General features: G+C 42.3%; 1 protein-coding gene across 4 annotated transcripts in view; it reads left to right on the top strand.

The window, feature by feature from the left end:
• The window catches only part of LOC134227768 (zinc finger protein 12-like), a 69,081-nt gene that overhangs the window by 27,714 nt on the left and 26,979 nt on the right, over positions 1-14,388 (top strand). For all 4 annotated transcript variants that reach the window (XM_062709444.1, XM_062709445.1, XM_062709443.1 and 1 more), the window contains exons 4-5: positions 6,532-6,592; positions 6,650-6,733. In XM_062709444.1, the coding sequence (XP_062565428.1) occupies positions 6,532-6,592; positions 6,650-6,733 (145 nt within the window). The remainder of the gene's footprint in view (positions 1-6,531; positions 6,593-6,649; positions 6,734-14,388) is intronic.

Here is a 14,388-nt window from a genome sequence, read left to right as displayed (position 1 = left end):
CTGATAAAACAATAGGCTTTGTTCTAGAAATTTGAAAATCAAAACCCACTTGTGTTGTCCAATCTTGCTATTTCGCATAACAGTTACATTCCAGATTTTGATACACTTTTGCGCAAAAAAAGGTTACGGGCCATTTAATAGCTTCATAGCAATGTATACACACTTACCGTGATGTGCCCTAATTTCGCGCGCGCCCTAACTTCGCGCATTATAAAATCATTTATTTTTTTCAATTTTTAGGTGCCAGTCAAAATTGAAAAATCTGGAGGATTACAAAATATCATTGTTGTTGAATGTTTTCCACGAAAAAAATTGAAAAACAAACTTGGTTTAGTACACCAAATAAAATTATTTCAATTTGAACCTCCCATCGACCGCCATATTTGCTTGTGCTTAGCACAGCGACGAAGAACATGACCCAAGTAAACAAATGATTTTACTGTACAAAACTGGCTACTTTTTGGAAATATTTGTATCCATTATGCTCTGTTGGATATATTTATTCGTCATTACTATTGAAAAGTGTAAAATTTTGTGTTTATTTAGACTTTCGCTTTGTGCGCGAAATTGGGCAGTGAGATTAATTGGGGCGCCTAATTTCGTTTATTGTTGTTGCGTAGTTTCATTTGCAACATTCTAATGAAACAAAAACAATATAATACACAGGACAGTTTTACACTGAATAGAACCCGAAGAGTTCATTCACATGCGCTTTTTATCTAATTTTCAGGCGGATAACCACCGACATCGACTAATGTTGACTTGAAAAATCTTATAGATCAGTGCCTGCAATAGCTATCAAAGCCGATGTGTAAAATGTCGCTAAACTTAAGATAAAACTACAGCAGCTTTTTCGATAATGTATATAATATTGAAGTTGTCTTGTATAAAACACATATTTGAAGATGTCCTATGTAAGAGATAGCGGAATTTAAGACTTTCTTTCATGACGTCTCGAAAATTTAAACTTTTTTTATACACCAGCTAAACATTGCTCATACAATGCCTTTTTCTTAGAATAGAGTAGAGTGGGGCAAGAGTGCGCGTGGGGTAAGAGTACGTTTTAGATTTTTTGAAGTAATAAAAAAAGATAAACTAGCAGCACTGCATCAGTTTGACAGGTATTCTGGTCAACTATTATCATGTGTAATTGTAAACGATTTGAATGAACAACAAGGGAGATATGGAGTTAGATAACTTTTTGGTCATTTTGCTAAAAATAATTGAATTTCCGCAACTAGTATTTCATTCCCATATATACGTTCAATCATGTGAACATTATACCATTTCGATAACCTATTGTACAGAGTACTTTATGGTACAGAACACCAATCCGGTTGGTTTTCCAAGAAGTCAAAACCATTACTTGAATAATTTTTGGGACTGTGGGGTAAAAGTACGCAGGAACCGGTGGGGCGAGAGTACGCATATGAATCTTCAAGTTATGATGTCAAACCCGTATCTCCGGGCGAAATAAGACTTCTTCCAAAGCGTAAAGATCCACAACTAAGAGAAAAGGGACAGAATTTGAAATTATCACAAGTTTTTAGATAAGTTGAAGTAATTCGGTGTTAGAAAAAACTTAGCGAACAAAGCACTGAAGCGAAATAATGAAATTGTATTAGGACTTGTTGTACACCTAAACATAGTACGAAAACACAATTTCATCTAAATGATAATTTCATTTAACAAAAGAAACATTTATAAATTATGCAACGTTTAGCTGGGAGGGGTTGCGAGATGTGTGACGATCCATATAATTTTTAGAGGATTCATACAAATAGTGTAAGATGAGGGGGGGAGGGGTGATTAAATAGCCAAATTTTACGTTACGTGATTGGTGGACTTTCTTTAAGGAAAATGCCTTTGTATACGCCACGCGAAACCTGATATATATTTTTACCTCTGTAGTTTTTTGTATATATAAAAAGCAATGGTTTTTCGTATGAAAGTGCGCATTTTCAGTACCCCCTCTCCTTTTAAGAGTTACGTAATCTTTAAACATTTCCTAATATATGTTCATTAAACATCAATTAAATGTTATTAACTCTTATTTGTGTTAATATATACTTAAAGCACATGATTGGATAAATGCGTACTCTTACCCCACCCGATGCGCACTTTTACCCCACCGGTGGGGTAAGAGTGCGTTTTTCACTTGTCTTGCAATAAGGGTTCTACTAAAACGAATCTCAATAATTTCAATATTTTTTCCACTGGGTTACATAAAGGAAGAGTATATGAATCATTGAAACTGATTTGATATGCACAAGCTTGCTTCATAAGGGCCACATGATCGATTGAAAACTAAGTGCGTACTCTTGCCCCACTCTACTCTATGGTTTATATTTCAGAAGAAAACGAAGTTTTAGGAATTATGACTTGTGTCAACTAAAATTCATGAAGTAAAATCTAACCAAAGCTTAGTAAAGTCTAGCTCATTGGATCAGCGCAGCATGCCACTAGTTGTCCCTTTCACTCTCCCCCTAGTGACGTCACTATTTGCGTTATATAAGATTAGCGGGAGAGTGAAAGGGACAACTAGTGGCACGCTGCGCTGATCTGCGCCACCTTAGTAAAGTCTAGTTCATTGCTTCGAGGTGACAATAGTGGTGACGCACTATCACACTCTTGCCTCAAAGTGGAGGCTGTTTGGTTTCCATCGTCCGCTGAACTTTGTAACTACCAATGGACATCCACACGTCCTGAGCTATCGACGTCCATGGGGCACTGCACGAAAGAATCTCTTTCTCTTTCGTTCTTCATGAAATTTGACATTTAATGGCCTTGTTGTTTTCTAATTTCTTTGCAATGAGAAAGAGACAGAGCAGTCCGTGCAGTGCCCTACACGCCCAAGCCAGCTTACCTTTTATGTTACCTCAGGGTAAAAAGGGTAGGCCTTGGACCGGGGAAAACTAAGCAACCCTATACTTACAAACTTTAGCAAACCAGGGAAAAGACTATAAATGTGCTGGAGATGCGTCATTTACTAGTTATATAAAACAAAATGCATACTCGAGTCATCAAAACTACATTCGAAGACAAAGAGGGATGGGAGTTGGTTCTTACAATGCTTGTTTCTCGTTGGGGCCTTTTGTTGCTGGTGGATAGATCACGTTGCTAAATGAGAGATCATGGAGACATACGCGGGACCACGTGTCCGACGCACTATGGGGAATCAGGTGGCCGAAAATAAAAAAATCGACTTTCTCTGATTCGTAATTCAAGTTGACCTACTAAATGCTAATGCTTTGGAGCATTAAACCTCAGCATATCAGCACTCTAAGCCATATGGTTATCAAGATATAGGCATTAGAGCCAGACACTTTTTAGTTCTTGAAAAATCAATGCATTATTCAACTGTCAATATCTTCGGCTACAGTAGCTCTTTTCCAACTCTTTAAAAAGTTTCTGAAAGCTTGTTTCATGGACTTGCGAAGAACGGGTTAGTTATGGGAAAATAGGTAGTGAAACATCCGAAAATGACACGAAGAAAAAAAAAATTTTTCATACAAAAAGTTCCATACAAAAAAAGTTTTTCAAAGTTTCGCTTAGCGACTACCACTACGACTTTCTTTGGACCTCCCAGAAGGCATTAAAACAAATTCCAGCTGCTTATGGCTGCAAATCTGCGATTCCGATCACTTTTTTGAAAAAAAGTCATTAATTTTGAAACATTAAATGTAATTATTCTCATAATACACGGCAGACTGTGATGGGCTGGATACAAATCCCATGCGTATGACAAAAGAGCATCAAGAACAGTTAAAATAGAGATAGTAGATAACACGAAAAGTGTCGTAGGCTTCGTGGTAGGCCGTGTACACGATAGCTTATGCAGCTATATGATACTCCATTTGGCGTAGGCTCACCAAGAGGAGGCAACTCATTATCTATCAAGTATCAAGCAAATAAATATGAAAAAAACAATATACTCTTGAGGGTTACGAAAATACTCTAGGCTTCATTTGAAATTATTTCATAAAAAGTAAAATTTTGATATTAATTAAAATCCATTATGTGAATACAAGGAGCAAAAATGTCTGTACCTAAGGACATCTTTCGATAATTATTGGTATGTACCTAGGTGAAATAAATAAACAGAACATTTATGAATGTCTATCTGAGTGCATAGTGAGCTATGATTGCGAAGGTAAATCGTGTGAAGTGTTTGTACTTATTATTTGGTGAATCATGAATTATAGGCAACTCATTGAAGTATTTAGAGCTCACGAGGGACGTCAGGTAGATCGCGTTGAAAAAGCTTTGGAATATATCTGCCAAAGCTTCGCTGTGGATAAACAAAAAAAGAGTCAACTCCATACAAAATTGAAAAATCTGCATTTGAAAGAAAAAATGGCAGGCCGCATCCCGGTCCAAAACTTACTTTGACTCATATAATGAGGAATGGCTTGACACAGAATTTGAATTAGAAGAATTTTATCATGCTGAGCCAGAGCCAGTGGCTTCAACATCTCGTGGAAGGCCATCAAAAAATTTTGAGGATTTAAGTGAGCGTACGAAGCGCAGAAGAATTAATGACGAGCTAATGGATCCAAGAGAGGATACCATAGAAAAGGCGCTACTGGGAGCAAGAAGAACTGCCTACAGCAGAAGTGATACGAGTATGGTGAAAGTGATAGGCCATATTTAAAAAAACCAAGATCACGCTTCCAGAATGTACACTACTCTAAGTGATTCTCATGGAATGATGTCCGATGAAGAAACTTTTGAATATTTTCTCGATTGTGATATGAGTAAATATGTGTACGAACAAACACATAAAAAAAATCCTGCAAGATTTCCTACTTACAAAGTGATACAAAAAATGAAAGCGATATATTCTCCTCCGCTGGATTCCATCGAAAAACTCGGAAAAAAGTCGGACTCATCATGCCAGGAAAGCCTCAAGAGAAGAAAATTTACATGACGTTTTCATTCGTGCTATGAACTCGTCGGATCCTTTGGTAAGCTCCCTCAACTTAGGTAAGCGACTTCAAAACAAATCTAATCTGGAATATCCAGAAGATGTTCAAAGTTTTTTAGTGACTGAAACTTCTTGCAATACAACAGATTCGAGTACAGAAAAATATACCATAGCAGATATTTTAATCGATCTTGAAGAAATAAATAATGATTTTGTTGAGGATGTTCATGTACATAATGAATAAATAAATGTTGTTGCAGTATACTTATATATCTTGAAGCTTTTATTGCATGGAGTTCGTTTAGCTTTAATAGAGCTTTATATTGTATTCCCTTTACTTGTTTTACGGGTTAAGAGCCTGAACCAATCTGAAAAATCCTACAAAGACAACCTGTTACGTATGTAGATGCAATGGCCTGTAATTGACGGAGTCCTTGTGCAACTTAGAACATCTGTACAACTCAATTCACATAAAAACAGTATACAATTTTCTAGTTTGAACTCTACAGGTCTGCGCTGCAATAAAATACACATCTATAGACTGCTGTGTACATGAGACATTCGTAGATAAAAGGGATATATTCCATAGAGATCAAAGGTCTGTATTCCAGGGAGTTTGGAGACCTTAGAAGTAATAACGACCTGCAAAACAAGTATTTCACATCTTTTAGACAATAATCTACGATATAAGTGTGAAATATTGCAGAAATGAAATGAAAATACTACCTACTTATATGGAGCCGCCCCATAGTGCGACGATGTGGTACGTTGAGCGAGCGACGCTTGTCAATTTGACGGCAATACTTCGAGTTTTCATAAGTAGAGTAAAGGCCTAATTTTGCACGCCGCCGGGCGGGGATATCCACTGTAAATTCGCAGAGATGCGTGCCGTGGCAAGCACGGCTTCTATTTGGAGGGTTGAAGACTATTCCGTGTACCGTTATCGATAGGCATAGGAATACGAGTGTCCAGATGTATGTAAATCCGGAGGCACGACTGGAAGCAATATAGCGTGAACCAGAATGTCCTGTTGAGGTGGAGCTGATTGATCATGCCCAAAGTTAACGAGCGCAGATCAGACCTTGTTTAGTGAGGTCTGATCTGCGCTCGTTAACTTTGGGCATGATCAATCAGGCGTGTCCCCGGACTTAAAGTAAGCGTCTCGCAACTAAGCACGCTTCTCTACATCTCTTCCAATCCGAAGCTACTTCATCTCCGCTTCTTTTAGCGGCGTTTGTGCCCCTTAGTTCTGCTGTTTCCGTTCTCCTTTCCAAGTTCTGCCAGGCCCCTTACTGTATCGTGACCGTCGTTCTCCAAAGTGAGTATCGATGAACCAATCGTTTCGTCCACTGTATATCACGCAACGTTAACGTATAACGTTGCTCACAGTGGCGTCGTTAATGGCTGCTTCGACTCGACTGTTTGTTTTGAACTGAACAGACCAGTGTTACCCAGAAGGAAACAGCCTTACTCTCTCACTAATAGTCATGCACTACTATGGCATTCAGAAATTTCCTGCAAAATATAGGACAATTTTTATTCCAATAAAACAATAGATTTCATCAATACTCAATAATAAATTTGGTTTTTTACATATTTTTTAGGTATGCGAAGCTGCATTTTGTAGGAAACCTTATCTTGAAGTTCATATGCGAACTCACACAGGTAACGATATTAGATTAATATGTACAGAAATTTCGCTAATTTTTTTTTATATTTCAGGTGAACGACCATTCTCTTGCGATGTTTGTCTGAAACGCTTTAGCCAAAAATCTTCATTAAATACACACAAGAAAATTCATATGAGTAAGTAGAAGCATGTTCATTTTTATTTTTTATATATTTTTTACTTATGAGATTTTTCAAACGATTCAAGTTATAATTTTCAATCACAAACTTACATTTGTTGTGATTTTCACTAGAGGAAGGTAGCTAACAGCAGTCAGGAAAATTCTCATATATTCTAAATATATGTAACTTAACTGCATATAAATCCACACATGAGAGCCATGCCCAGTCAACTCAGATTCGTATTTGATGCTACATTTTTGTATGGAGAAGTACGTATATCGTCTCCACTTTAGCATCTTGTACGACATCACATGCGGCCTAATTACAATTATCCTCGCCGAATGCAACTTGTTGCGAGCGAATCGGAAGTGTTTTATCCTAAACGTTTCAAAAATAGCCATAACTTTGTTTTGACGATAATTTTAAGCCCATTGTTCGATCCGTCCAATTTCCATAAAGAAACAATGGATTCCCCGTCCAATGAAACTTATTGCGAGAAGTGATTAAAAGATTCGTGAGCTTTTTTAGTTAGTACCTATCTTTCATCGTCTATCACTATCAATTGAGAGCGAATTCTATGTACCATGGAATGGATAGTTTACACATCGTATCAATTGTCAATGGCCAACGATGTGTGGACTTTGCAGCCTTCCGTGAAATGGTAACCCGAATCATCCGCAAGAATATTCAAGTGGTGAACATTATGTTAATTTAAAAAAAACCTCAACGGTACATGAAGCAACGAAATCTCAAATCGCTCGCGGAAATTTTTCTCCGATATCATGAACGTCCACATTTGTTGCAGTACGAATACAGAATCCCGGCTTCCGACGGTGTACAAAAAGCTTTGAGTTTGAAGTCGAAAGGCATGCTAATATTGAACGGCTACCAGGGTTTGCATCGCTCTCAATAGATAAATAACGAACAACGATAAAAGAGAGGCAAAACTGTTCCGAATCATAACAAGCCATGATAACAAATTTATCAAGCTTGTATACAAGTTCAAAAAAACAGAATCGGATAGGCAGCCCCCATAGAAAAATGTTGATTCTCGCTTTGTTTTCGCTCATTTTGTGTTGGTTACTGCACAGCTGTGTAGAACAAGTTGAAATGCATCATCAGAGCCAGTGCTCCCCGCGTTTGGAGCTTTTTAAAAGAAACTTATCATGGGGTATAGCCTCCCGAATCAGTTCTCTATCATGCCAGCTTGCGAAAAAAAGTCTCTCTCGGTATGCTACATACCGTATATGTGTACAGAGATGATAAGTGAGAGACTTTTTCATTCTCTTTAGGATTCAATCCCTGACGGCTACACGCTTAAAATCAATAACACAGAGATATGTTTGCTTCACACAAAACGGACCTAATGCAGAACAACACCTAGATGAACGACAGTTACACAGCCACAAAAATAGCTCGTGTGGTTTTATTGAAGCTTGGATTTCAATATTTTCAACAGTATTTGGTTCCTCATGAAACAAGGAATCTGTACAAACGTTTATATGTTGAAAAAGACCGTTATCACGATCGTATGAGGCATTTTTGTGCCTGAGTAACTGTCGCTCATCTAGGGGATGTTCTGCATTAGGTCCGTTTTGTGTGAAGCAAACACATCTCTGTGTTATTGATTTTAAGCGTGCACACAACTGTAGACCACATAGCCGAACGCTACGTTTAGCAGCTGGACGGGAAGACGCACTTACATACAACGGAAGCGGCTCAACTTTTCTCGAAGGTGGAAGATATTCGATCCGCCACTGGTAGCATCGCAATAATTAGGCATGGTGTCTCTGGAATACGAATTTTAGTTAAACTGAGTTAAACCGTTCACGTAACGGTAAGGACCACGTTCCAAACCAGACATGTACATATAGGGGCATGAATGGAACTCTTTTTACGAACGAGTGTGAGGTAATATAATGGTGGCAGCAGCACTACAAAGAGTTTGGCGATCACCAGGAAATTCAGGAAAAGATAAGATAAAATACGATAATGTTTAGGAACTGCACAGTGTTCGTAGCATGCTAAAAACGCGTGTTTTTTTATTCGCGTGGAAACGGTTGATTTTACATATGTGGTGGTTTTAGAAATTTAGAAAAAATAAAGTATCTTTTGAAACATTAGGGTGACCGAAAAGTTCGCTCGTTAGGGTGATCCAATATTTTTTTCTTCATTTTCGTTAAAAATGATTGAGCCTCTACAAAAGTGAAAGCATCAAAATATAAACATCTTAGTAGAATATACCAACTCTCTATCTCTTAACGGAAGCAAGTTATGATGAAATTTCAAATAATCGTATCTTCAACCAGTTTTTTCAAGTAAACTTGTTTTATTATTGTTTTTAACATAGACTTGTTCTATAAAGTGGACAAGTACATCAAATCACACGTTTGTTTAGTTAATTAAATATGTTTTATAAATGGTTTTCATATCCGAGCCAGCACTGTTTTTTTTTTTTTTTTTTTTCTTCCTAAACAATGGAGGGGGAATCTGCTCAACAGACATCCTGGGTTGACCAGGAAGTGCTGGGTTAGGGGCCACCTCCAATGAGGGAGGCAGAACTGCATCCCCGACCAGCTAAACCGTTTCCATTGCCGCCAAGCCCATCGTCCCTTCGGTACAACCAGAAAGTAATGGGGGCCAGTGCATAACGCACCCTCGAGGTTAGCTGCGTGTCCTTGCAGCATCGAACATCGTGACTCGCTTTTTTAGAAGAACACCATGGTATCGTGCCAGCGCATTGCCGGCTTTCCAGGTGGCCTTACCACGCCCAATGTCCTCGGAAGGTGGGCAGGGTCGACTTCGCGCCTGCTTCCCTCTGCACGACTGGTATCAAGAATGATGATGCCGCGTGCACCCCAAATTGACCTTTCTGCGATAGGGCCTATTCGCCAGCACACAGAGGGACTTGCAGACGCGGTGCCTACGCCTGCCCCAGCCTTGACGAGGACCCCTTTCCGTCCTCGGGCTCGGAACCCGCCCGGTTGACCGACGCCGCGAAAGCGACGATACCATGTTGTTCTTCGCGCGGCCACTTGTTCGATAAAAGGATCGAGTTCGACCACAGGGCACCGGTATGACCCATGAAGCCGACTCCGAACCCACCACCTCTTATTTGCGCCTGAACTAGCCATCCCTCGAGTCCACGCGCCACCTTCTGTGTAGCTCCGAGACGATTTGGACGATAGCCGATAAAACGGCGTTCCAGCCAACTTCATCTTTACACATCCTCCGAACTAGGTTGTCCGGAGTAGTGTCCAGACCACATGTGGCAAGCATGTGGTCACGCATTGTGCGAAAACGCGGGCACACGAACAACACGTGTTCCGCCGTTTCCTCTAAACCAACGCACACCGGACACTCGGGCGAGGCCGAGTGTCCGAACCGGTGTAGGTACTGTCTGGAAGCAACCATGGCCTGTAAGGACCTGGGTCAGGTGGAAAGTGATTTCCCCATGGCGCCTCTTGACCCACGTACCTATCTCCGGTATCAACCTATGTGTCCATCTACCCTTAGTGGAACTGTCCCACGCACGCTGCCATTTGACCATTGAGGCCAACCTGACAGTCCTGCGGATGCCTCTCGTGCCGCGCATTTCAAAGCACTCTATGTCTTCACCGATAACGATGTCAATAGGCATCATACCGGTGATGACGCAGAGTGCATCGTGCGACACGGTACGGTACGCGCTCGCAACTCTTAGGCACATGAGCCTATACGTACTTTCTAACTTCGTTCTGTAGCAGTTAATACGCAGGGCCGTGCCCCAAGCTGGCCCCCATACCTCAGTATGGACAGAGCAACGCTAGCCAGAAGCTTGCGCTTGCTGGCATAAACCGCAGAGCTATTGGACATCATCCGGGACAATGCCACTATAGCTGTGGAGGCACGCTTGCAGGCGTAATTGACGTGGCTACCAAAGGTGAGCTTATCGTCGATTATTACCCCAAGAGTTTGATTGAGCGTTCAGAGGTGATCGTGCAGTTGCCTGCCCTTATCACCGCTTGCTGCTCCGACTTTCGGTTGTTAACAACAACCACCTCAGTCTTGTGGTGAGCCAGTTCTAACTTCCTGGAACTCATCCACTCCTCCACAATTGCGATCGAGTGGGCTGCAGTCAACTCCACCTCTTCGATCGATTCGCCGTAGACCTCCAGCGTAATATCGTCAGCGAAGCCAACGATTACCACGCCCACCGGGAACTTCAACCTCAAGACACCGTCGTACATGACGTTCCATAACACCGGACCCAGTATGGAACCTTGCGGAACCCCTGAGGTTATGTCAACACACTTCCGACCCGCCTCCGTGTCGTATACCAGTACTCGATTCTGGAAGTAGCTTCCGAGAATCTTGTACAGGTACTCGGGAATTCCAAGACGCAGGAGCGCATCTGCAATAGCTGCCCAACTGGCACTATTGAAAGCATTCCTCACGTCGAGAGTCACTACTGCACAATAGCGAACTCCCCTCCTCTTACGCTGGATAGCTATCTCCGCGGATTTGGTAACCGACAAGATAGCGTCTACGGTCGACTTACCCTTTCGGAAGCCAAACTGGTTACTCGATAGACCATCCGCATCCTCCGTGCGTATCAACAACCTGTTGAGGATGATCTTCTCGAGCACCTTCCCCGCCATATCAAGCAGGCATATTGGTCTATATGCCGACGGATCCCCCGGTGGTTTTCCCGCCTTTGGCAATAGGACCAAGCTCTGCCTTTTCCATGCTTCAGGGAAGACTCCCTCGTCCAGGCATCTCTGCATGACAGATCTGAACATCTCGGGAGCCTCGGCAATGGCCGCTTTAATGGCCAGGTTCGGAATACCATCCGGTCCTGGCGCCTTACCTACACTAAGGGACTGTGCAATCCCCGCAAGTTCCGCCACAGTTACTCTTCCCTCGTCGGCCACCCTGGCTCCTGGCAGCTCCACGAAGGAGGCCAGGGGCTTGGGTCGTGACGTGGGAAGAGCCCCGCGATGATCCTCTCCAGCATCTCTGGAGACCGCTCTGTAGGGGCCATCGCCCCACGTGTCTTGGCCATTACGACCCTATAGGCGTCACCCCATGGATTCGCGTTGGCACTTTGACACAGGCCCTCGAAGCAGGCTTTTTGCTTGATCTAATCTCAGTCTTCAGAGCGGCTCTAGGAGCCACGAACGCCACCCGTCGTTCAACACGCTCCTCTTCTGTGCGTGCTCGCTGCATCCACCTCCTTGCCCGTAGGCAGGCGCGGCGCAGGTTCGCAATTGCTTGAGTCCACCAGTAAGCCGGTGGTCTCCCATTCCTAGGGTGGACTTTCCTAGGCATGGTGGCATCGCATGCACGCGAGAGTACTGTTACCAGCTGCTCGCCGCTCAGACCGAGAGTATTGTGCTCGCGGCGGAGCGCTTCCTTAAACACCTCGTCGTCGAAGTATGATGTCTTCCACATACGAGGACTAGGCCTCGCCCCTTCTTCCGTCCGCTGAATGCTGGTCGTATAGTCGATACTGTAGCGAACCGCCAGGTGGTCGCTGTGAGTGTAGCCATCATCTACCCTCCAGTTCGAACTACTCGTTTGGCCAGGGCTCCAGAACGTAACGTCGATAATCAACTCGGCACCGTTCCAGCTGTAGGTACTTTTGGTACCGACATTAGCCAAGTCCACATCCAACATGGCCAGTGATTCCAGCAGGATCTGCCCCCGTTGATTCGTGGATCGGCTTCCCCATTCCACGGCCCAAGCGTTGAAGTCCCCCGCTATCACCACCGGCCTACGCCCCATCAAGTTAGCCGTCAAACAATCTAGCATTCGACCGAACTGCTCGATCGACCATCGAGGAGGCGCATAGCAGCTGCAGAAGAAGACCCCGTTGATTTTGGCAATGACGAAGCCCTCGTGTGTCGAAGACACCAACTCTTGGACTGGGTATTTCCCCGTTTTCCATATCGCCGCCATTTTAGACCCATCGGTGACCCAATTACCGTTCCTAGCGGGTACCCGGTAAGGATCTGCTATGATGGCGATATCCGTCCCCCATTCAGCAACTGTCTGACACAGCAGTTGCTGGGCTGCATCACAGTGGTTCAGGTTTAGCTGCGTTGCCTGCACTGTGATTTTGCAGCACGCTTAAACGTTGGCACTTCGAACCCCCATGGTGCTTGCTGTTCGCAGCTTTGCTGGAACAGATCAAACAGTTGGGAGGGTTCGTGCAGCATTGTGCCTTATGTCCCTTTAATCCGCAGCGTCGACAGAGCTTGCTTCTATCAGGGCTAGGGTGGTCGGTATTGGCCATTTTTTAATAATACCGGTATTCGGTATTTGGTGGAATCAATACCGGTAATACCGGTAGAATACCGGTTTTTGTGAAAATTTTAGGTATTAAAAGAAACTGGACTTTTGGATGAAAAACAATATTTGTTGGCAAATTCAAATTTTAAAATCGTTGCATGTTGAGCTGGGCAACGCGAATTGGGAATGCTGGAAACTACTGAGTATGCCTTCTCTGGTTCAACCTAGTTGGACGAATGATTTCAAGACCGTCGAAAATCAGTGTCAAGTATTTGCTCTTAATCCCTTCAGATTCATAGTATGAGAATTCCAAGTGTTTTGCTCTGCTACAGTCTCTTCACAAGTTGTTCTTTAACCGATAAACCAGAAAAATAATCCGTAGAGGCATCTTCTTCGCAACGATCGTCAGGTAAGGTCGTTGTCTCAGTTTCAACGATCGCATAAGGAATCACGTCCGCTTGCTTAATAAAAGTATAACTGGATGTCTTGAAAAAAATGCGAAAATTGTTACTGATCAATTACTTTACGGCAGAATTATTCAAAAAAGCAAAAAGATCGTCGCATTCTGACCGTCTCGCTTGGGTTGGTTTTTTTTTTCCCAAAATCATCGAATAAGTTGGCGGAAGTTTCTGTTGATTGATTTGACAATTGTTTGGAGCGCCACGTCGGCTTCATATATATTGCAAAACTCACGGCAGAGTAGTTCCACAACAGCTTGAATAGGTTAGAGGCACTTAGAGGGCTTGAATTATTTTTCCAACCGTCAAACAATCATCACTGAAGTTGCATTTGGATTAAAGCTTCTACTCATAGATTCGTTTGAGCATAGATAACATGCTATTCCAGCGTGCCGTCGTATCAGCCACTAATTCAGAGCAAACATATTTTTGCAGCAAATTTCATGTATTGCAAATATTCATATATTCCAATGTCATATATTGCGGGAAAATTCAGATGGCTAAGAGAATGAAGCAACACGTATGATTAATAACGATGATGATCGATTTTTGTGCAAAGTTACTCATACGCGCATTCAATTGTTGTATTTTTTGCACGATGAGTCTTTACTGCTTGTAACCGAATATTTGTCCCATATATGCTGGATTTCCTATTTATATGGGACAGATATGCGATTATAGGCAGTTCAGCTGATATATGTTGGTGAAATCTATTCGAGATTTTTTATACTGACAGCAACATTTGAAATACCGAAAATACCGGTATTTTCCGTCTCTAATACCGGTATTTTCGGTACCCAAATTTGGCCGGTAATACCGGTATTACCGGTTTCGGTACTACCGGTTAGACCACCCTAGTCAGGGCCTTTGCAGTCCCATTGCTTGTGCCCCGGTTCCAGGCACTTGAAGCAAACTTCGGGTTGCTCATATATGCCCACA

The sequence above is a fragment of the Armigeres subalbatus genome, chromosome 3, assembly GCF_024139115.2.
Source record: "Armigeres subalbatus isolate Guangzhou_Male chromosome 3, GZ_Asu_2, whole genome shotgun sequence".
In the NCBI taxonomy this organism is placed as follows: Eukaryota; Metazoa; Arthropoda; class Insecta; order Diptera; family Culicidae; genus Armigeres; species Armigeres subalbatus.
Note: the sequence above shows the minus strand (reverse complement) of the source record. Positions and strands in the feature narration are given on the sequence as shown.